At 28.3% G+C, this 24977-nt stretch overlaps 2 protein-coding genes across 3 annotated transcripts; one reads left to right on the top strand and one right to left on the bottom strand.

The window, feature by feature from the left end:
- The first annotated feature begins 1010 nt into the window (after window positions 1-1010).
- LOC127283070 (uronyl 2-sulfotransferase-like) lies at window positions 1011-7537 on the top strand. The gene is made up of 6 exons (XM_051307735.1): window positions 1011-1384; window positions 2269-2478; window positions 4177-4337; window positions 4441-4515; window positions 5795-5955; window positions 6156-7537. The coding sequence occupies exons 1-6, from the start codon at window positions 1199-1201 to the stop codon at window positions 6293-6295; spliced, it is 933 nt and encodes a 310-aa protein (XP_051163692.1). The 5' UTR covers window positions 1011-1198; the 3' UTR covers window positions 6296-7537.
- Window positions 7154-24977, bottom strand: LOC127283066 (obg-like ATPase 1). 2 transcript variants are annotated; one of them, XM_051307730.1, is made up of 11 exons: window positions 24843-24977; window positions 22107-22288; window positions 16498-16558; window positions 15063-15190; window positions 12893-13068; window positions 11148-11225; window positions 10441-10538; window positions 10121-10261; window positions 8218-8314; window positions 8018-8140; window positions 7154-7808 (listed from the first exon to the last, which is right to left on the bottom strand). In XM_051307730.1, the coding sequence occupies exons 2-11, from the start codon at window positions 22285-22287 to the stop codon at window positions 7698-7700; spliced, it is 1194 nt and encodes a 397-aa protein (XP_051163687.1). In that variant the 5' UTR covers window position 22288; window positions 24843-24977; the 3' UTR covers window positions 7154-7697. The 2 variants fall into 2 exon arrangements, with proteins under 2 accessions (XP_051163687.1, XP_051163686.1); XM_051307729.1 differs by lacking the exon at window positions 24843-24977 and adding an exon at window positions 24641-24662.

The following is a 24977-nucleotide window of genomic DNA, read 5'->3' on the forward strand; positions in this document are numbered from 1 at the left end:
TTTCAAAAAATGAAAAATTCGGAAAAATGGCGCCTTAATTTCAAATATTTAAAAATTGTAACGTTCAGTCTAAATTAATTGATATCGATTCTATATATTTAAGATAATTAATAATGATAATAGTAATAATAATAATAAAAATAAAATAATAGTAATAAATGATATATAAATTAATTCTTTTTTTAAAAAAGATAGAAAAAAATTGTTGCATCATAAAAGAAAAATGCCAACAGTTTATTATTGTCGAAAGACTGAGCAATATAATTCGTGAATAATGGAGAAGTTAAGAACTACTTTCACAATTATACTCTCCAGTCCAGTTTGCTTAACGTCTGAGTCAAGTAAAAACACTTTCACGTTTTCATCTTTTCAGACACTTGTCACTTTTTTTTCAAACTTCCATAAGCAATTAATTTTCAAGCAAGTTTTACAATCCTTGTAAATATCACTTTACTATATGCTTTTAAAAAAACCATTGAAATATTTGCAACAAGTGTCAGGATTCCATTAAAATTATTTAATGGAATTTCAAGATTTAATTAACAGACTTATAATTTAATAATTACATTTCTTTCTAGATAATTAATTAATTGTCAAACATTCCTTTTCATTATGGAAAAATTTAATGAAATTAATTAATAAGCTGTTCGATTGATGGAAAATTATTTAATTGAAATAAATTTTTCGATTTGAATTAATATTGCGATTATTATATATTTTTTAAATAAATAATTTATCTTTAACTATAAATGATTAATTTATGAATTCTAATTTGTTAATTAAGAATGAGGTACAAAAATGTAATAATTTTTTCAAAATTATTGAAATAGAAAAAAAAGGATTTACCTGAATTTGAAAAAAAAAAAAACTGTAAATGAAGAATTCTTTTTTTTTTTGCGAAAAATTGAAAAGTCGTGTCCTTTGGAATTCAAGAGCGCCGTTTGGTGGGAGGTATAACATGTGCAAAAGATGTGGGGAACCAAGGGAGTCCGAAGTCTCTGACCCACTGACATTCTCTTCAGTTTCAGTCATGCAGTGAACGTCGATAATCAAAATTGTCGCTAATTCTGTGTTTGTGTGAGCTTGAAAATTTTCAAGGGAAATAAATAAATATTATTTAAACAAAAAAAAAGAAAATAAAAAACTATCGTTTATAATAAAAATAATTAATTAATAATAAACGAATGACGAAGATACGATGCGTCGATTTCGAGGAGTTCTCACCGGGTTGATTGGTTGTCTTACAGTTGCATTCATTGTCTTCAGTACTCGATCTCTCACTGATGATCAGGATCTTTTTGATAAGGAATCCAAGGACACATCGACGAATACAATTGATGTTTATGCAAATCAACCCAAAGAACAAATTGCTAAAAATAAGCAGGTCAGTTAATAGAATAAAAATATATTTTAATGAAACGAAAATACAAAAGAAATTTTTAAAATAAAAATTAACTAGAAAATAAAATTTGATAGTTTTCAATAATAAAATAAATATTTTTTATTTAAATCAATATTTTTAAAAAATATTTATTTAATTCATTGTCAAATAATTTTTTACTTTATTTATTAATTATTTTTTTATTGAAAATTTAATTTAAAAAAAAATTAATTTTCTTGGAATTAAAAAAAAAAATAAGAAACGAATAAATAAAAAGAGAGCTTAAAAAAAAATTCAAAAAACCAAATCTTTAGAATGCAAAACTGATTTTCGTTCTAAATAGAAAGAAAATGCGAGCATCATTACATGGAGAAAGCGCTTTTCCAACGTGAGATTCGTATGAAATTGCGCAGCTCTCATGTAACGTTCATGTGAATCCAGAGAGAAATTTCTCAACGATACACTTGGCAATTATATACACAAGAGTTTATAATATTCTTAGTGTAAACCACTTGTGTCACCAAGAAGCTCATTATTTGACACTTATGATTTGAGTCTTGAAAAAAAAAAAAATTTGGCTCACCCCATTCGTACATTCTAATTAATGAGAGTCAATTTGTATAATAAATGCTAATTAAAATTGTTATGCTAATTGCACTTGTGTAAATAACGTACTTCATTTGCATTGCGTCAATTAAAAAATTCTCTTATATCTTTTTAAAAGAATTGTCAAATTTTAAATTTAAATTAAATTTTTATAAGAAATTCTCTTATTTTTTTTTTTCAAAAAAAATTTCTCATTCTCTAAACGATAAATTAATTTCGTCTATTATTTTATATAATTGAGTGAATAATAATTTATTTTAAAAAAAAATTATTTATTTTAGACACAAAAGCACGTTACACCATCACTTGCAGAATTAGGTGGGCGAGGGACTTTACCGGAAATGAATGACCATGTACTGATGGTGACACGAATTCCTGGCGCTGGATCCGAGTTATTGGTTCTCATTTTGCAACGCCTTCAAGGATATAATGCATTCAAACATATTCGTTTGCCTCCAGGTGACGATGGAATTCTTACCAATTTACAACAGGTAAACTGGAAAATATTTCTAGAAAGTTAAAACCTTATTGCACAAAATTATTATTATTATTCTTAAGAATTAAATATGGAAAAATAAGTCAGTTATTATTATAACTTAAAAAAAACTCATTTATCTGAAAAAAACATTAACATATCAATTAAAATTAAATTTCGATAGAACTAAATATTCTACATTAAAAAAAGGGGAAAAAAATTCGAAAATTAATTAAAATAAGTTTTAAAAAATAATAAAATTAGATTTATTATATTGAATTTGTAAAAGAAAACGAATTAATAAAATTACAAAGGATCTCGTGATATTGTTTTAATTCTCAGGTTGATGATATAAATTTAGTTTAATCAAATCAAATTTATAATTAAATTATAAATACTAATCAAAAGTTACTCCATTAATTTAGCGCGCGCTTCGAGTTACGAAACTTTCACGAAGCTCATTATTCATGGAGCAAGTTATTGAACTGTTGCAATGCAATGCAATTTTGCAATCAATCAGTAATTTTATTTTTCCAAGCAATTTACAAGTTTTTGTCAATTTTACAAATTGATAATTCTTTAATTTTAATTTATCTTAAAATTCAATTTCCATATTGATTTTTCAATTTAAAAAAAAAAAAACTAATAAACTATAATTTTTCAGAAAAAAAATAAAATTGTAAAACTATAAATTTTTTTTGGAAAAATTCTATGTAGTTTGTTAAAAAAGAAAATGGTTTGACATTTATAGTTACGATTGAATAATCCGGTTGGTCGTTACTATCTACACTTTTATGGAGGAATCTAGTTTGGAGTGTTACAATTTAGTTTTAAGGACAAAAAAAAGAAAAACTAATATTTCTTTATATAAAAGTTAAACATTTTTTTTTGTCATAAGATAATTATTGCAAGAAAAAAAAAAAATTTTCAATCAATAAATCCATTGTCGACAATATTCTATGGGTAATTAAACAAAATCTGTAAACTTTTATGTACTCATTGAAATGGCAAGAAAATACTTTCTACAATGTTTTCCAATTGAATTTCATACTTAGTGAAGCAACGCTAATTTTACGTTTAAAATATAAAATAATAAATCAAAGTTGCATTTAATTTTTCTATTAGTGGAAAAATTGCAACTTTTTTTTTTTTTTTATTTATACAATGTCCTGAATTGTGATTTCTAATAAATATTTCGAATTTATATTTAATATGAATAAAGTGGACTATGATTAATATTTACATATATAGGGAGAATAAAATATAATATATATAAGAGAAATCTAGTTCACATTTAATCGTTATGTATTTAATTTAGAAAGGTTTCCTAGACATGCCAGTTATTAAAGCTTGAAAGGTCTCGTCCTCGTCGTGTCCGATCTGACATTTCGATGAAGATTCTCTCATGAAAAATCTTTATCGATCACGACGAAGACTTTATATATATATAAAAGGCATTCATGCAATCTATTTGCAATTAATTCTCACTCTTTGTATTATTTCAAAATCCATTAAATTAGAAAATAAAAAAAAAAATTCGAGAATTTAGTTGTACTTTTAATTACAAATTTTTGAAATCATCAAATTAAAACATACTTTATTTTAGTTTTATTTTTAATTGACGGTTATTTTAACATTTTTAGCTTCAATTAATGGTTGTTACGATATTAAATTTTAATCCAGCAATTCATGAATTTTTTTTCTTTTTTTACAGGAATTACTTGTTGAAGAAATAACAAGTATCATCAAGCAGGAAGCTGTTCCATTGAGTTTTGATGGTGATGTTCGTTTTTTGAATTTTTCATCATTCGACAGACAGGCACCAACTTTTATTTCTTTAGTCAGAGATCCATTGGATCCCAGAACATTAGATAGGTAGAAAAAAATTTTTATTCAATAATTAAATCTCCTACTAACAGTAGAAGTAAATAATTTTAAAATATTAATAAATTTAATTACTAATTTATTATATTTACAGATTTAGAAACGGAGATTCATCAATGATATACAGTGGATCAGTGGCGCATTTTTGTGGTCAAGATATTCGTTGCACGTAAGTTGCAATTTTTACTATATTAATCAAATATCATATTTGCAATTTAATTTAATTATTAAAATTGCCTACTTTCGGTTCAATGCCTCGTCAAAAGTCAATAATCCTCAATGTTAGATAATATATTCAAGAACTGGAAATTTTTCAAAGGTCAATGAATCATTGACTGTGAAGTTATGATAGTCTACGATTGACTCATTTGAATATCATTAGAATAGCGGAATGGCAAGGATCTCAATTTCCTGAACAAAAATTATTGAGTGTGCCAAAATATGCAAAAGTGATTTTTCTTTTTATAATAAAAGGCGAAAACAATAATAATATTAAAATTTCCATTGATTAATCATATGTGAATATATTTATGTCTTGAGGGCAAAAAACTGTGGGATTTTTTTTTTTTTTACGTGACTTTGTTACGACACAGATTAACCGCATATAGTGAGAATCAAGATCAACGATCCATTCTTGGACTCAAGTGAACGTGAGCAGGCAAAGAAAGTATCTTGAATTGTGTAATGTACACACATTCTCCGAAAATGATTTACCATATATACCGCGTGTCTGAGAATTTTTTTTTTTTTTTTATCTATTTTATAAAATGTCGATGTACATGTTTGTAGATATTTAGATTCTTTAAAGAATAAAACAACCATTAATTGAAACTATTATTAATTAAAGCAACATTTAATTTAATTAGAAATCCAAGCTATTATCGTTTGAATCTACTGTTATTTTAAAGTACAAAAGGGATTAATTACGGAAACAAATACTATTAATAGAAGGTGTCATTAATTGTAATAATTATAGACTATTAATTTCAAAAAAAAAAATTACAACTACTATTATTAATATTCAAGCTAATATTTATATTCTAAATAAAAATTAAATACCATAACATTATGTCCCGTACGTCATTAAAGAGCTATATAATTATTGATTCTCGACAATTCTTTTATATAATCGAAATGATAATTATTAATAGCCATAATTTATCATATTAACGTGGTAATTAAATTTTCTATCAATAAATAAAATTTGTCTTCCTTTCAAGGAAGATTAAATTCAAAATCAATTGAAAAAAATTGTGATTAAATAAAATATAGCTTCAAAAGAGATTATAAAAATCCTTGATGGTATTCTGTTAAATTATTCCTATTTTTCATATATATATTTTTTTTTTATTTATATGTGTTTATTCGTTTTTAATTATAAGTCAATTATTGATTCTTGTTTTATTATTACGTATTATATGATTTATGATTGTCGATTTTTTTTTCAGTCAAAGAAATAGCAAATGGGCTCTAGAACGTGCCAAGGCCAATGCAATAAGATGGTATCCTGTTATTGGCATCTTGGATCTTATGGATGAAACATTACAAGTTCTAGAATCATCTTTCCCACAATTTTTTGAGGGTGCTAAACTAGTCTACAAAAACTTGAGTAAGAATAATCATCAAAAAAATTTCTGTTTTTCCTCTAGAGAAAAATAAAGAAACAAAAATAAAATTTGACTTGAAAAAAAATTTTTTAATTAAATTTTTTATGTGTTAATTAGAAAATTTAACGATAAACAATTAAAATTAATTTTGTTTCTAGAATAGATTTATGGAGATTTAATTGTTTTTATCTTTCTTTTTCAGGACCAAAAAATATTTCGTCAGAAGCGACGTCATTAAAGAACACGGTAAAAAAGCGACTTGGCAAGATATTAGCAAAAGAGGTGGAATTTTATGAGTGGCTGAAATCACGTCTATTAAAGAAAACATCTTCTAATGGATGAGAGAATTTTTTTGAAAGGCAAAATCAAGGAATTCACTTTGATTATTCCTGAAAGAATAATGAACTAATAACTGTTTTTCTACAAAAATGTGGATCAAAAACGATTATTTTAATTTATCGAAAAAAAAACATGGCGCACATTTTGTGTAGGAGAAAAGCGAAGCCAAAGTATATTTGTTTTAATGAAATAAAAATAGTTTAAATTATTTAAATAATAAATTAGAAATTAAATTAATGAATAGTAATTAAAAAGTAATAAAAATTAATTACAATTACAATTCTTAAGCAACTTTGACTAAAGGCACAAAAAATCTTATTTATATTTAATTAAAATTTTTTTTAACAATTTACGTATGTAATAATAAATGAAATTGTGCCATAAATTGAAATTACATTCTTCGAACGATTTTGAATTGTACAAATAAAGCAACAATGTTTAATTTTACCGATTCTTGCCAAATTTATCTTATTAATGAATCAAAAGTGTAGATCCAAAATTTTGTAATAAATAATTAATTCTTAAATATTTTCTTTTAAATTTCCTAATTAACACAAAATTATTTTTATGATTCTTAAATTATCGACAGAATATTAAAAAAATTTCTGTCTCAGCTTTCAAAAGTAATTGATAATTCTATTTTACTTATAAATTATTATTAAACTTTCATTTATAATTAAATTATAAATTAAAATATTACTTTCAGTAAACAATTAAATTATAAACTGAAATAATTTTTAAAAAATAATTCTAAAAATTCTGCAAAATAATTCCTTTTTAAAAATTGTAAATATTAGTAAAAATTTATCAAATTCAAAACAGCTGCGAACATTCGAACGAAAATAAATTCGTTTAAGCGAATTAAAATCCGAAACTCTGTTTATTTAGTCAGTCAATCTATATTCAACTCAGTGTAAAATAAATACAGAAGAGTATAATAATAGAAATATTTTAGATTTCCATCTTCATTAAAAAAAAAAAAATGGAAATCAATTCACTTCATTTCTCTCTGTCTCTCTGTCTCATTCATGATCTATAACTATCGCCTACAAGCTTTGTAATAGAATATTAAAAAAAAAAAAAGAAATTTTCATAAAAGTTAATTATTTATATACACTCACTCACTGAAAGCGATGCTCATACTATTTGTGTAGATATTTTCTTCATCGTCGTCGTATTCTTCTTTTTCATTTTATTCTTCTTCTTTATTAAGAAATAATTGATTCAGTTATTAAAACAAAAACATCACAAAGAAAATTGATATTTCCCTTTGAATAATATGTTTTTGATTGTCAATTAAAAAAATGATTTAGGATGATGAGCCGATATTTCGATGAGTACAACAAGAGAGCAAGATCATATTGATGTACAAATAAACCAGCAACGGTACCAAATATACGTGCCATCACTTTTTCTTCGGATCCTTTAAACCTGCACCGGCGTTGAATTTGAAAAAGATAATATCACCGTCTTCCACTACGTAATTTCGTCCCTGTTGCCGATACTTTCCAGCTGCCTGTGTTTCAATTGGAAATTAATTAGTTTAATCCATCTGAGATCCTTTAGAAATTAAGGGGTATTTTCTTTTATTTCCTTTGACAAATATTATTCAATAAATAAAATGATTTTGGAAATTTTAATAAAAGAGATAATTAAAGTGTGTCTATTCTAAAATAAATTTAATTTAATGATAAAAATAAGTTTTTAAAATAAAACAATATATACCTTGACACCAGATTCCGAACCTTCGTTTTTAAAGTCATCGAATTTCATCACTTCGGCCATAATAAAACCTTTTTCAAAATCGGTATGAATTCTTCCAGCAGCTTGCGGCGCCTTAAATCCTTTCTGTTGGGAATATTAAGTATATATTTTATTTTTTTATTAATTTATATTTTTTTTGCAATCTTTTTCTTTTATTTTACCTGAATTGTCCATGCCTTGACTTCATCATGACCAGCAGTGAAAAAATATTGCAATTGCAGAGCTTTATATCCCTGAACGATAATTTTATCTAGTGCGCTGCAAAAAAAAAAATTAAATCAATTAATATTAAATTGAATTTAATTAAATGAAGATGAGTTTTTATTTTTAAATGAATTTTTTTAAATTAAATGTAAAATTCTCAAATACTCAGACGGCAAAAATGAATGTGATACATTTTAAATTATGAATAATAATTAAAGAGCGCCTTTTTGTTACCAATCGTTTGAAATGAAATTATCCAAATATCTGACATTCTATAAATATATTATAGTTATAGAGATATTGTGGACTCTAATTTGACAATTTACAAAAATAGCTATTAATTTAGCTCTAAAACGAGTAACTTTTTGAAAGGATCGAAATCGAAGCTGAATTGCATAGCATGAGATAGAAATGATTTTAACATAAGTTGATTGCTAGTAAAAGACACGAGACAACGAAGTAGAAATGAGTGGTGAAAAAAAAGGGGGGTGGGTGAAAAGGTTGGATAAGAGGGTCAACCAGCAATCAGAGGACTGCCGTGATTTTATTTTGAGACCGCAGATGAACGGATGCACAAAGTGGGATACCTCTCGAGTCTCTCGTGAAATGATAAAATTGCGGTATTAAATCGTTCGCTTTATGTGTATTCTCTGAACTCTCGAAATTCAGCCTCTCTTTCTCTCTCTCTATATATATATATATACGAAGGAGAATCGGATGACTCCTTTTGGTAACTCACCCTGTCATTAGACGATCTTTGGTTCCAAGACAATCATATTCTATGGTCCCAAAAGAGTTTGTGTTGTTCATTTTTGTCCGAAAATTTCCAGTTTTCATCATGTTGCGAATTCGCGTTTTGTCGCCAATCACCTTTCTGGCGTGTCTTTAATGGTCCCATTTTTAGGGTCGTCCCGGATTCACAAGGGACCGCTCGTAAAACGTATATAATGTGTACGTAATCTGACCACATTACGACAAAGGACTTAATAATTAGTGAACTAGGAAAAAAGGGACCTTCATTCATTTTAAATTATCTCCTTTAGTTTCTTTTACCAAAACTCTTTTTTTTTAGTTTGAATTTCTAACAAAAGTTTTTACAAAAAAGTTGTATTAATTTAAAGACATTTTTTTGGAGAAAAAAAAATATAGTGGGTTTCAAATTCGCGCAATATTGGTGATTTGCATCGAAATTTTTCGTTAGAAAACGTAATTTAAAAAGACCCGGCGGGTGAAAGTAAAATTTGTTGTTTTTTTTTTTTTAAAGTGCCTAAACTCTATATTTTTCTCGTTTTTACAATGAAGCATGTAAGACTTCCTGAGTACGGATGACCCACTGGCCGAGTCGCGACGGTATAAGAGAAAGAGAGAAAGAGAGAGATTATACCCCTGTGCCGATAAGGGCGTTGGAGTTTTCTCTGCAATTTTACAAGAATTTGAATAGCCCAACGCGTAAAAAAGTATAATGTTTCGCGGCCGCTTCTTTTTTTTTTATAGTTGCTCAACTATAAAAGAGGGATGTACACGCGTCTAGACATGAGGATAACCGAAAACTTGGAACCCTCTATTATTGTTAGCATAGCTAACAAATTTGTGGGAACCAATTTCTTTTTTTTTCTTCAAAAACTCTAATATACGATGATTTGATTCGATATAATCAATTCCAGTGGAATCAAAATACACTAAATTGTCATTAAATTTTTTTTCTATTAATGAAATAACTGAATTTTTTCTTCAATAATCAAATTGATTTAGTAAATTAATTTTAATTTTTAAATGCAAATTTTAAATAAATTAGTTAAATTTAGAGAATAAATTCAAAATATTTTTTTTAGTAATATTAGTTCAATGTCGATTTTATACCTGGTGACTTTAGATTCTTCAAAATATTTGGCTTTGTCAACCTCTTCCATATCTATGATTTTATTCTCAAAGGCACCACTGAATGGAATTAAAGATGCTCCTGGATCATTTTTATCAACCCATTCTTTAATCTTGATGAGCCTGAAAAAATCCCGATAATTAAAAAAATGTATTTCTAACTTTTAATATCATTTAATTATGATTGTAAAATTTTTCGATTAATAGTAAAAAAAAATATTGCGTAGATTTTCTATAATTTTCTTTTTGACAAAAGTCAACGCTAATAAACTGGATAAATTTTATTAAATTTATCAACTTACCATTTATTCTTTTTTCGAATGTAATCTTTTTCCGAAAGGTTAACCAGATAAATTACCGGCTTTGACGTCAGGAAAAGGTATTTATTGAGTACCTCGATCTACAAGAATATTTTAAGAAAGTTACTTGAAATTATAAAAAAAAAGGAATTAATAATAAAGAAATAAAAACAAAACAGTAATAATGTAATTAAATTCGCATTCTATTTTTTCAATTTAGACAAATTATTAAAAATAAAAAAATTGAAAGTGATTCTTGTTATTTGAAGGAGAGAAAAATTCTGAAACAAATTGTATAAAAGAAGAAACAAAATCTGCGCTTAACGTAGAATTTTTTTTTTTGAAATCTATAAATCAGTCTTTTAAATCGACAGTCACTTCGGCATTTCACAAGAAGATTTAATTGCAATTCATTCCCAGAAATGTACTAACCTTAATATTTTACAATTTCCAATAATAAAATTTTCTGTTTAACGTTATTTATTATTATTAAAAACAATAATGCCTATCAAAAAAATAAAATAAAAAAATAGCCATAAAAATATTTATCATTGTAACTAAATTTATAAGCGCATTAAAAGAATTATTATAACTTCATAGTTTTTTGATTTATATTTTTAACTCATACAATCTTATTTAAAAAATTATTTTTTTTAAATAACTAATAAAAAGTAAAAGATTTTGTTTTGAAAAATTAAAGTAAAACTCACATCGTTTGCACTCCAATCAGCAAATCTAATATGATTCTTATCATCGACGAGAATCCCTTTAACTTTAAGAAGTGTTTCCTGTAACAAAAATAAAATCAGAATCACGTTTCATTGACATGTGGTAAAAGAAAAATGCATTAAAATATTAAACAGGTAAATAATAATTAGAAAAAAAGTAAAATAAAAAAAAAGTAGCAAAAAAGTAACTGATTGAGTTTGTGATACATATAATTCTGAGTAAATTTAACTGCCTCGAAACGTCAAGTTTTACGCGAAAACGTAAGAAAGTAAATTAAATAAAAAAGAGATTTAAGTACAACTCAGATGGGTAAAATCGCAAAGAGTCTCAAAAACTTTTTCGCAAATTGCTAACTAAGAAACAAAAGAGAGTTGTTTGGAAAATTGCAATCCGCGGAAGGACGTTTATCCCTATTGTCGATTGATTTGTTCCAGGAAATGATTCGAGTTCTTTCCCACCCGCGCTCACTCTTAATTTCTTTCAGTAATTTCGCGAGACCAATAATATTCCCACTGTGAATTTGTGCGAATTCTACTTACTTTCGGGCGTGCAGCTTGGTACCAAAACCACTTGCTTTTCGTGACAAGGAACACTTACACGTTAAATTTTCGTTCATGTCGATCCCTCACTTTAAATGGTTAAAAAAAAAAAAAGAAGAAGAAAAAACAAATGCGCTATACACCTTGAATGTAATGCACGTGCGACTGTTATCGTTTTCGTAATTTCAACAGGTCGTTAAAAATGGGACGAAATTAAATTTTCAATTGATATTCACGAAAATTTGTTTCTCCTTTTTTTTGTGAGGAACCCTTAATTTTTTTTTTGTATTATTATTTCTTTCCAATTGGCAATCTTATTTTTTTTAAGGAACCATTAAAAAGAAATAAATTAATTTTTTTCTACATCGATTTTTTTGTTCACCGACAATTATACAATCGATATTTTACATCAAATAACTTTTTTTTTTGGTTTGTATATTGTATATTTAAATTTTTAAAAATGAAATCACTTATTACCATTATTATTATAAAATTGTCGATATATCGGGACAAGGGCGGTCACTATACAATATGTCTCGAGATTGTATCCAAGAAAACCAAGTGGGTGATCCGGCCATTTACAATAACGAGAGGATCTCTCTCTCTCTGTCTTTTTCTCTCTCGAGCACGAGCGTTAAGGGAATTGAATGTAATCGGTTTTCGACGACCGGTTATACCTATCTATGTTTTTACAATTACGCGTGGGTGTAGAACCGCGCCTTGTTGGTAAAATCGATCGAAATGTCGCTCCGTTATGCACTTCGGGCCAATGCAAATAGTATTTGATCACGAGATCCTTGATTTTACCGCAAGGTTCACCAACGTGAACGGGTCATGTGCGTTCACCGCGCATTTAGCGATCATCATCATCATCATCCCACAAAACACTAAAATGAGCATACTTAAAGTAAATTCATATTATTTATTGAGTTAAAACTATTACTCTTCTGACTTGCTACATCCGACTATCATTTTATTTCTTATATTCAATTTTCAAAGATCTCATGTTAAATAACAATTTTTCAACTGAATTTTAAATTTAAATACATTTAATTTAATATTAAACACTATTAATTTAATATACATTTAATTTACTATTAAACACTATTAATTTAATATACATTTAATTTGTAATAATTATTAATAATTAATTATCAAAGTAAAATGCAATTAAAAAATTGACTTACGTATTCAGGTTTGAGTTTTTTATCATTGCCACGAACCACAAGCTTTTCCAATTTCTCCAAGTGACCATTGAGAAATTCAATATCCTTTAATCGCAGCTCGTCGCTGATAATTTCCAAATCCCTCACAGGATTCACATCTCCTTCTATGTGTGTCACATCATCATCTTCAAATGCTCCTAAAAATTATTAAACTTTAAAAAAGACTCAAAAGTTTCAATTTAGTTTAATTAATAATTGAAATTTTACTCTGAATTTCAAATATTCATTTTAAACAATTTTCAAAAATCAATAATTGTTTTTTCTCTCTCTTTAAAAACTTGTTAAGAATTTTTTTTTAAAAAAGGAAATTATCACTTCCGGGTGATTTGTGAATGATCTCACCACATGGAAAGTGTAAGAGAAAATAGTAAATTCCAGTTTTCCGCTTTCTTCTTTTTTTTCGAAAAAAAAAAATAATAAATAAATAAAGAAAAGAAATGTAGAAGCACTTGGCAATATAACCGCAAGAAATGTTTCTTGTCCATTATTTAAGAGAGCGGTGCCTTCAGCGCGAAAATTACAGGTCGGTTTAATTACAGAAATTACCACCTGCCATGATGCGATGCCGTTAAACGTCGCAACTACTTGGAATGTTATCTAAAGCAAAATCTAGTACTCAAGTTCTTATATATTTTTTTTTTTTTTTTTTTGTATACGTTCATCATACATATAACTTCGATCATCACATAACGAAATAAATGATCCTGATGCTCTTAAATTATTTCTAACATCGAGCATTACTTGTATATCGACAAGAAACACGCCAATATATATCCTAAAGTATCAATAGACTTTTGGTCCGAGCGCAGAGAAGTCGATAAATAATTATTGTAATAATAAAAAAAAAAGAAAAATAAAAAAAAAAAGATAACAAGGCATTTTTAGTTTCCGTTTGCCGCGAACCTTTTCAAACTGTACTGCCGCGAATCACGCACGATTTTTGCCCACGAGCCAGTTTCTCTTCATATTTTATGAGCTATGTTGTCGGAAGCTAACTGAAATTTTATTGAAATGCTCATTTCAGATAAATGTCTATGAAAATTCATTATAAATAAATAACTTCTTTAGTATCGGTAAATTAGATTTTTTTTCTCTTTTGAATCAAAATTTAACGGAATTTTTTATTTTCAATAGATGTAAAAATCGAAAAAATTGTACAATTTGAATTTTTCGCAAATTAGTGAAAAAAAAAAATTCTTTTCAACATCTAATAGAATAATGCAAAACAAATAGACAAGAAAGCAAACTAGATTGAATTTCAACAAGAAATTCTCCTCTCGTGTAACAACTCTATTATTGACACAAACACAAAAAAAAAAAAAATAATTTCCACGTTTGCTCTGTTTATAGGTGTTGCCCCATGAATGAGGAAGAGACACAGCAGTCGTTCTACAATATATGAGAAGTATATGAATTACATTGAAATTATCGAGTACCATGAGAGATCCATTATTATTGCCGACAATCTGTTATACACCAGGCATCATTTAAATAATAATAAACGATAAGTGGATGCGTCGAAAGAGATATTCTTAATGGTTAGCATTGTATTTATAAGTCTTTAAGTATATAGTAAGGGACCAGTTACAAGTGCTCGCCTACCCACTCTCATTGCGGGGTTTTACTTCGAGTCAGCAAATAATCATCCTAAAGTCGTATTCGCAATTTAACGGCAAGTGAGACGATGAGCAAAAGGTTCCTGTCATTATCAATATTCCATACGCGTATACATATATATACTTTCAGTCAAAGTAACTAGTGCCGCTCTTTTGTGACTAGTGCATTACTTTTATTGGTCGCTAATAGGCATCGGTGCGGTATTTCAATGCAGAAGCAATGATAATTAAAAAACAAAAAAAACTGCTCTTTGCAATGATTTCTTTAATCACTTTCATTTGTTTCAATTATTTTCAAAATTAGAGTGACTTCGAATTTTAATTTTCAAATTTTTCCCCATTTTATTTACCTCACTGCTTTCCTACGAAAAAAAATTTTCCAATTCTTAAAATTTAGTAAATAATTCAATTTTTAACAAATTAAACATTTTTCCTCGTTACGATTAAATATTAAATGAATTTTAAAAAAATGATACTCAATATTGTAGGATTTTAATGAAAAAAAAAATACTCACGACAAAGATGAAAGATCGCATCGCAGGCGTTAATATGCGAGAGAAAAGCGTTTCCTAAACCCTGTCCTTCAGCTGCGCCTTTTACTAATCCAGCGATATCAACGACATTCAAAAATGCAGGCACTTTGCTGAAAACAAATTAATTAATATAATTTTTCAATTTTTAAAAATACAATCACTTTCTAATATTATTAATTAAAAAACATAAGCAAGGTTTATTTAAAAAAAAAAATTAATTAGTAGTTTTCAAAATTGAAAAATAGGATTTTATTCCAGAATTTCGGTGGCAAGTGAGACGGAAGTAAAAGGTCAGAAATGACAATAAAGAAGAAAAGTGTGACACTCTTGATGAGAGTAACGATTGCTATTAAAATGCTAATATAATTCTCATTGAACAATTAGCCTTTGTTGTGTGTCGATGAGGGTGAGAAGTGTGAAGATGAGCACAATTCACAAACGTGTCAGTCGGCGCGTCTCATCAAAGACTGTCCCGTATATTGTCACGTGCCATACGATGAGGCAGGAGTTGGTTAATGTGCTTGCTCCAAAGAGAGAGAGAGAGAGCAAGAGAATGTGAACAATATAAAGCTAAATTTCTCCTCTTTGATCCAAAATGATCCCTCTTGCTTTGCATTTCAATCATTGTGCGAATTACGCTCACTATTAAATCATCAAATTTACATCTTAGTAGAAAATAACTTTAATTAAAGTTCAAAAAAAAAAAGAATCAAACTTTACGAACTGGATTTAATTCTATTTAATTAATTTTCCTTTTTGGAAATTTTGGATAATTACTTTTAAATAAAATTCCTCTCTAATAAATTCTACACCTCTGTGTCTCATTTATCAAGGTTCAACTGTGAACATAAAAAATAGATTTGAATCTAATTTTTTTTTTTTTTAAGAAAATAGAGAATTTAACGAAATACACTATAGGAATTGCAAAATGGACTCAAGGCGGTGCCGAGAGACATCTTGGAGAGACCAAAATGCAAATTGAACTAGAATCTGCGAGCGAAGGAAAATTTTCACGAGCATCATCCTATATATAAGAACCATAGAGAGAGAAAAGTTCGCATCTACTGTGTGCGCGGACTTTTGGGAAGGTGGGTATATACCCTATAAAAGCAAAATTTACGGAGCCTGTCAGTGTTTGGTGTGTCAGTATATTTCAGAGAAAGAGAGTAAGAGAGAGAGAGGCGAGTGCAAAACTGATCTGCATTGCAGATCACGTGCCCTGGGGTACGTGCCTCATACCCCTTCAGAACTCCACAGTTGGAATAAAGGCGAAGACGTATGGAAATGTCGCCAGTTATTCCGTTCCGTTTCCCTCGTTAGGGTTTACCGCGTATTCGCCATATAACGTATTCTCAAAGCATTCGCATTTCCACTATTCTCTCTTCAATATTTTCGATTTCAAAAAACTAATGCTTACCTAGCTGGCTTGAAGTATTCACACAGGTAGTCATACCTCGTGTCCGGTACAGGTACTCGACGTGCTTGAACAGAAAAAAATAATCGATTAGACAAATTTGTCCATCATTATAGGAAAAAAAAAAAAAAAAAATTTCTTTCCTTTCTATTTTACATTATAAAAATGTATCATTTTATTAAAAATTAAAATTTTCAAAAATAATTACAAAATTACGTCGAATTTGTCGAATTATCGTCCTGATTTCTAAATATTTGAGTAGGTGAAGTTCGTTTAAATTTAACAGATACACTATGTCGTGACAATTTACTAATCTTTTCAATCGTCTTATCTAAATTCTCGTCTTCTTTCCGGCAAATTTCCCCTTTTTCCAATTTTCGATTTAAATAAGGATTATCCATTTTTTTCAATTTTTGAAGGACATTTTGAAAATATTCCCTTCTTTCATTCATTCGTTTCAATATATTTTTATAAATATCCACATGATTCTTATCGCTTTTTAAATTTTGTATTTTCAAATAGACACCAAAATAAATAGCCGCCGAAGCGGATGCTGAAAGACCAGGTAATTTTGGTCGTATTGCTCCAACATAACGAATACATTTTACAATCAACGAAGCAACATTCTGTTCGAGAAATCCTAAATTTGGTAAATTTTTCATTTGTAAAGGTAATATTTTTGGAAAATAAATTTCCACTTCACTATACATTGAACAATTTTCCATGAATTTATTTCTACAATTGAGACTACAAAAAAGATATAAACGTTTTTTGTAAACAATTCCAAATTCCTGTTTTCCGGGTATAATTCTACGATAAGGGAGATTATCGACATAAGTGACAATGCAAAATTCTGACAATTTTTTTGTCCTACAAACATTTTCAATATCAATTGTATTTTGCAAAATTTTTGGATAATCACGTGGCATTTTTTTCATTAAATTATCTATTGGATTCTTGATAAATGAATCTATGTGTTTTGAACAAATCCAATAAAAATGAGCTCGAAATTGAAAAAGTCCTTGTCGCTCCAGTGATTGAGATGAAAGAAATTGATCTCGTTGAATGCAAACTGGACAAAAAGTTTGATAAGAACTTATTCGATTTTTAAATTCATAAGGCGTGATACATAAATGTTCGAGATGATGAACTTTATCATAATCAGCTTCACGGAAATATTTTTTAATTGCGATAATTCGTGAACAAAATTCCTCATTTGCTGCGATCCAAATATCTAATTTACATTTTTTTGCATCCACCTTTACTATATTTGCCGAATAGCTTGTGAGCCAATTGCGAAATTCTTTTTCTCCATTCCTCCAATTTTCATAACGATTTTTGAAAAATTCCACATTTTTCATTTCCTCGATAGTGAAACATTTTTGACAATAGTCAAAATCAGCTTGTAAATCAAAAACAATCATTGGTTTAATTGAAAGAAGAGCCAATTCTTCAACTTCCAATTGACTCTCCGGATAACCATCAAAAATAATTCCCAAAGATGATTTTGAATCAAGTGAAGAAATTACCGTAGCCTGAGCTATTTGCTGTTCATTTATTAAAGAATTTTCTGATTTTTCCAAAATGTCTCGCAATGATTCACCTCGTGTTATAATTTTAAATCCATAAGTTGTTGCAAATTGTTGAGCAAGTGTTGATTTTCCACAATTTGGCGGACCAATTATAGAAATTTGAACGAAAATTAAAGGCGAGCATGAATCCTGATTTAAATATTTCAGTGGATCATTTCTAAATAATTCAAGAGAATTTTTTCCATGAAGAAAATAAATATATTGTCGATGTATTAATGGAAAAATTTCATCTGGCGATGAAAATATTTGTAATGGTACTTTTTTGTTAAACATTTGAACTGGACAGAAACGATTAAATGAACTAAGAAAATAATAACCACATTCTATAAGTTTCTCGGCAATTGTTCTTGTGATTAAATAGGTATGTTCGAAAAATGATGCATTTCTATGAAGATAAGGATTGAGAATTTTTAAAAATAGACAAAATAATTTTTCAATAGATTGTTGTGAATTAATTTCAATCCATGATATCGATGATGATTCTTTTTTTATTCGTTCGCGAATTTTTTTCAAATTTTTCTGATAATTTTGGAATGATTCTTTGATTCTTTTAATTAATCGCTTTCTAGCAGAATTCTCTGTTTCCCAATTAGAAAATAGTTTTGGTTTAAAATTTTTTTCATAATATAATTGTTCTAATTCATCTAAAGGATCTAAATTATCAATAAGATTTGATGAATCTTGATATGAATTTTTCAAAGTTGTAATCGAAATATCATTTTCGAATTCATCGATTTCTTCTTTTTTCTTTCTGTCGTTTTCTTTAATTTCCTTCAATTTCTCGTTGATCCATTTTTCTTTTCTTTTATTATACAACTCCATTTCTTTGTTAAATTTTTCTTGTTCTTTCAGCTTTTTCTGATTTTCTTTCACTTTCCAGGCATCTAACAAAACTGGAAGAAGTCTCTCTAGTGACAGTTTTAAATTACATTGAAGTTCAATTATTATTTCCGGTACAGAATATTCTTTTAACATTAATTCGACATCTTCCGTGCAATTTGGAAATGAGTCAAAAATTACACCGCATTCATCGAAAGGAGGTTTGAAATATTTCAAAAAGGATTCTCGTATTATTATTTCAGTAAGATTTCCACCATGTTTCCGATAATTTCTGGCTATGGATTCCGTGGTATTTTTGTCAAATACAAATGGATTTTTATCAGTTAGACTCTCTGGATCATTTGATAAAATTTCCTGATGATCGGTTTCTAAATCTTCAAAAGTGTTTTCATCTTCACTGGATATTATATCTTCTCTAGACGTTTCTCCATCTTCATTTGATTTTTCTGAATATTGATTATTTTTCATATCTGAATTATCTTCTTCCCAGCTGATCATATTGAATCCTAATTGTTGCATAAAGTCATCAATTTTACTGAAATAATCAATGTAAGCCAAACCATATTCTTTGGCAATTGTCTTTGCCATTGTGCTTTTTCCACTTCCTGGAACACCGACGATACAAATTCTCGCTGGAGGAATCTTTTCAAATGGTTTCATTAAAGGGAGAAAAAATTCTTGAGAATTTCTCAAGAAATCTTCCAAAGCGTTCTTAGATGAAAGAAAATAAATTTTATTTGCTAAAAAGGATGATAAATTTTCTTGACCTTTCCATAAAACTCCATTTCGTTTAAGAGCCACTGGACAATAAATATCAGTGTCTCCTAAATGATAATTATTATTCTTTTTTGTATGTTTTGCAGGTTCTTCTTCATTTTCAAAATTATCAAAACTGTCAAAAATTTTGTTTTCAATCTTCATTTCCATCTCAGTGATTTTATTCGCAATAGGATGGAATTCTTTGTAAAAATATTCCGAAACAAATTCAAATGGATCAATTTCATTTAAATTACAAACAAGAATTTCTTTTCCATATTCTTTTAATTTATTACGAAAATTGTGGAAATCATTTTCGAATTTTTTAATCTCTTCTATGTATTCCGATAAATCGTATGAAATTTGTTGATTAATCTCATTATCCTCATCTTCTACGTCGTCATGAAATTTATTCCAATTTTGAATTAAATTTTCATAAGGTGCATCTTCGAGTAAAACGATAATGTCATCGATTTTAATGTGAGATTCAAGGAGAATTTTCCAAATTTCCAAATCCAAATTCATATTGTCAAGAATCCAGCCACCATCTCGGCAAATTTCCCCAATGAAAATCGATGGAACCGTTTCAATTAGTTGAGAAATTATTTTAACTTTATTTTGGGGAGAAATTTTCATCTCTTCTTCATTTTCGTTAATTTCATTCGCTATCTGTTGAATATCAATAATAGTTCCTCCTAAATGAATTGATAATTTTTTGCATAGTTCACTTTTTCCTGAATATCGAGGACCAATTATTGCAATTTTACAACTGGGCATTGGATTTGGTGGCAAAAGATAAGGACGAGGATTTTCGATAAAAGAATTTTCGGCTTCCAGCGATGATAAAAAATAAATACAATTCATAAATTGAAGAGCATTATTTAAATTTCCCTCGATTCGTCGACCTTTGGCAAGTTCAACGGGACAATAAAATTTCCAATCGGATAATTTCCATCGAAATTCTGAAGAAATCGTCTCTTTATTGAATAATATTTCAAAAATTTCTTTTTTTGTTTTTCCTTCATAATTTCCCCACGATAGATAATGGGAAATGTTTTCTATTGAATTTTCTTCTTCTAATATTCTTTTTTCCGAAAATTCTTCGTCTGAAGTTTCTTCTTCTTCTTTTGAATTTTCATTTTCTGTAATTGCAACAGAATTAATTAATTTTACTGGCACTAAAACTGTGGGCAGTGGGAGAAATCTTAATTTTATGCTAATTCTTTGAAACATTTCTTCAATTGATAATTGTCCATTGACTCTAATTACGTTTTGTGGATTATGATTAAGAAGAATTTTGTCGATAGTTGGAAGAGCGTAGCGTTCATAAATTTCGAATGTTTCATCCTTATGGGAATTGGAAATAGAATTATTTCTTTTGTAATTAAAATCGAGGACTGGACAAACCATGTAGATAATTATTTTTGGTTTCAAAGACCATAAATTGAACACATTTTTTATTTGTCTCGAAATATAATATTCACAAGGCTCATTAGATTTCATTTTATTAAGATTATTCAAAGAATCTTGAACAATTTTTTTATTTTTCTCATTGATTCGATTTTGATGACAATAATTTGATATTAGGGGCCATCCCTCGAGAATATAACCACGATGCTTAACATCTTGTTGATTTACTCTTTCCTCAATTAATTTTTCTATTATTTCTTGTTCTATAATTCCGTTTGATTTTAAAATATTCGAAATTTGTTGACCTAGTGGAGAATTTTTCTCAATTAATTCTTGAATTACAGTTTCGGCTGATATTAAAATACATTTCCATGATTTCGCTATCATTTGCGCTAATTTATGTGAATTTAAATTAGGTTTTCCAAAAATCACAAAACAAACAGGTGGAGTTTGTAAATAATTTATTTTTGCCCCATTTTCCGAGTAGGGATCTTGTTCTAAAAATGGAATTTTTGGTGATGAAAAATGTGGTTCGAAAATTTGTTCATTACAATTGAATTTTTCAAATTCTTTAATTCTTGTAAAGGGATTTGTATATTCTCCAAATGAATAATAAATATTTGCATAAGGATATTTGCGTGAATGGGGAAGATGCCATGATAATTTTTTAGAAATGTGTGAATAATTTTTAATAAACGGTAGCAAACTTCTTTTTGTAATACATGAAGTATTCACAAAAAATTTCTCATCATCATTTGACATTTTTTGCGAATTCATTATTTAGAGAATTTAATTGAAAAATATAAATTAATTAAAATTATTAATGGAATCGAATAACCTTAAAGTGGACTTTTTTTTTTTTAAAACAATAGAGCATATTTTTTTTCAATTTTTTCGAAACGCATTTTTTAAAATTCAATTTTGATAGTAAAATATTTGCGAGCACAAAAAAAATAAATTCATTTTTTTCAGACAAAAAAAGTTAAATATTTAAAAAGCGATTTAAATACTTATTTTCATTAGGATCAATGGTGCAGAACGGGAAGTTTTCTGCGGCTGCTTGACTCTTGGTAAGTACATTGAAGAAGGTTGATTTTCCAACGTTCGGAATACCCACAATTCCAACCTTGAGATTGACTCCAACACGGCCGATCAGCGGCTTCCGTTCTGGCTCTTCCACTTTCTTCGGTGGCATTCTGAAAAATATTTTAATCACTTTACTCAAAGAATTCATAACTAAATTTTATTTCGAAATAAAAGATTTTCAAATAATTTTGTATTACTAAAAATAAAAAGTTTCTTTATATTTATTAATATAATTTTAATTTAGATATAAAGAAATTTAATTGTGCTAATTATTTGATTTGAAAAATAATTTTTTCAAAAACGATGGTAGCGTCTCTCGATTGCATTAAAATGAAATTACCATTTGTTTCGCTAACATCCGACAATATATATTTAAGAAATTGTCGGGTGTTTGCAATGAAAGTACTATCGTTGAGAATTTTCAATGTTGCGAAACAATGGTAATTTCCATCAAATGTGATCACATCAAATAATTTCGATAACATCAAAACTATTTCCTAATTATTATCGTGACAAGAAATTGCCATATAATCATTTCAAAAAAGGCCTGAGCTCTTTGCAGATGGTTTGTGTACTAAATTTAACACAAGAGATCACGCTCTTGAATCACAATGATCAACAATAATCTTGACTATATCAAAAAAAGCCTCCCTCCAATCGAATTGATGGTTAGTTAATTGTAGATAAGATTTCGGGCGCAAAGGTTGCTACTTTGTAAACCGTGAACGCAGACAGGAACGAATGTACCTTCTTCCATCATTATAGCCAATTGACGGGGAATCGTTTCCGCGCGGCTCGTCGTCGCCTTTTGAAAAAAAAAAAAGTGCGCATGGCTGGAGGGCGCAAAGATTCCGGCTGCTCTCTTATGTACTTGTATATACAACTACTTCTTCTTCTTCGTTTGATTGTGCAGCTCTAACACTCATATGAGATGGAAATGAAAATGATCCCTGTTCGTCGACGACACGCCCCGCACACCAACCCTCCTACCCATAATGCTCAAGTTTCTGTTGTGCCATATATAGATAAAGTGCCTCCGGGGGATGAGTCTCCTTGGTCCTCGACGATGACCACTCGTTCGCTTGAGTGCTCGCGGTGACTAATTATATTAATGCGAACCGCATCAAGCAATTGCTGTGTTTACCACGAGATTGCTGAGTAGTGGTATACACCAACCGCGCACGGCTGGAGTCGCCGCCGCCGCCGCTTATATCAAAACGATGAAACCGTGCAAAGGCGGCGGCGACGATGCGTCCGGCATCAAAGAAGAGAAGGACAATCGTGGAGGAGGAAGAGAAGGAGGGTTTTTTTGAGGACAGTGAAACGTTGAATATGGCGGTTTGGAAGAACTCGATTACTGGGCACCTTTAAGACCGCGAATCACCGGCATCACGCCGAGAATCCGCAAAAGCAAGCCCGAGGCCTCCAATCCGCCACCGATTTGGGTTCTTCTTTTCTTTTTTTCTCTCTCTCCCTCCTATATATAAAGAGAGAATAAAACAGTGAGAAGCTGTCTCTCGCTATCCCAACCCTTAAAAACGATTTACTGTAAATCCGAGGAGCTCTTTTGCCTTTTTTTTCCCCCCTCTTATTGACTTCAAGGGGAATATTTGCAAATTACTGTAATGAAAAGATGAATCAAGAACTTCTCATGGAGCTTATATAGGATTCAAAGTACAAAGACGCGGGTGCGCGCCATGGCGCCAGTCTCTACATTATAAGGGCCTAAAGGGATGATGATCCTCATGAAAATTTCTCTATGGGAATGAACACCATTTTTCTCTATCTTCCAAAACAATAGAATTCAACTCTGAAATAAAAATTTCTTTTTAAAATTACTAGACAATTATATTAAAAATTATTTTGAAAATATAAATCAAGTTAGATTAATTTAATTTTATATTGTAATAAAAATAATATAAAACAAAAATAATGTACTTGTTTATAAATAAATTAAAAATTTGGAATATAGTAAAATATTTAAAATTTTCAAATTTAATTAAAATAAAAAGAATGTAAAATTATTAGAACTGAATTTTCTCAATTTTATAGAAATTCACTGCTAAATTGCATTAAAAATTGCATTAACAAAAGTTAATTTTATATTGTAATAAAAATAATATAAAACAAAAATAATGTACTTGTTTATAAATAAATTAAAAATTTAGAATGTAGTAAAATATTTAAAAAATTTCAAATTTAATTAAAATAAAAAGAATGTAAAATTATTAGAACTGAATTTTCTCAATTTTATAGAAATTCATTACTATATATTACATTAAAAATAGTTACAAAATGAAATTGATTATAAAAATAGAAAATATTTTTTTTGAATTTAAACCTCCGTATGGTGCTGCCACACCGTGTACCAATAATGAATTAAATAAAAGAATCAACTTAACCTCATTTTTTTTTCATGGAAAAAAAAGAATATTTCTAATGATATTACAATGAATACTTACATGATTTTTCAAAATATTATTAATATCTATAAAATCAATTAATTATGGAAACTTGGAATATATTTTTTTAATCACCAGATTGGCATAAACAATTAACACACCTTTCGACACTATTTATAGTAGATTTTGTTAATACACAAATTGTAGATTATTTTAACACTAAAATTTACATTAAGGTTAAAGTTGAAATTAATAGAATTACCTGTAAAATAATTTCTAATGGAAAAGACTGTTAAAATTGATATAAACACAGGCGACTTGCACGCAACGTGTTGAAGGAATTCGATGAGTAAGAGAACTGTGTGTGACGTCACAATAACCGGTTATCATTTCAAAG

This window comes from Leptopilina boulardi, unplaced genomic scaffold (genome assembly GCF_019393585.1).
Source record: "Leptopilina boulardi isolate dan_hultmark-lab unplaced genomic scaffold, ZJU_Lbou_2.1 LbouV2_305, whole genome shotgun sequence".
NCBI lineage: Eukaryota > Metazoa > Arthropoda > Insecta > Hymenoptera > Figitidae > Leptopilina > Leptopilina boulardi.

Bases quoted from the DNA above. Each gene is read 5' to 3' on its own strand.
- LOC127283070 (XM_051307735.1), top strand. From the start codon at position 1,199: ATGCGTCGATTTCGAGGAGTTCTCACCGGGTTGATTGGTTGTCTTACA. The intron at 4,516-5,794 runs GTAAGTTGCAAT...TTTTTTTTTCAG, and splicing joins GGTCAAGATATTCGTTGCAC to TCAAAGAAATAGCAAATGGG. The intron at 5,956-6,155 runs GTAAGAATAATC...TTTCTTTTTCAG, and splicing joins ACTAGTCTACAAAAACTTGA to GACCAAAAAATATTTCGTCA.
- LOC127283066 (XM_051307730.1), bottom strand. From the start codon at position 22,287: ATGCCACCGAAGAAAGTGGAAGAGCCAGAACGGAAGCCGCTGATCGGC. The intron at 11,226-12,892 runs GTAAGTCAATTT...TTTTTGTTACAG, and splicing joins AAAAACTCAAACCTGAATAC to GAAACACTTCTTAAAGTTAA. The intron at 7,809-8,017 runs GTATATATTGTT...ATTGAAACACAG, and splicing joins GTTCGGAATCTGGTGTCAAG to GCAGCTGGAAAGTATCGGCA.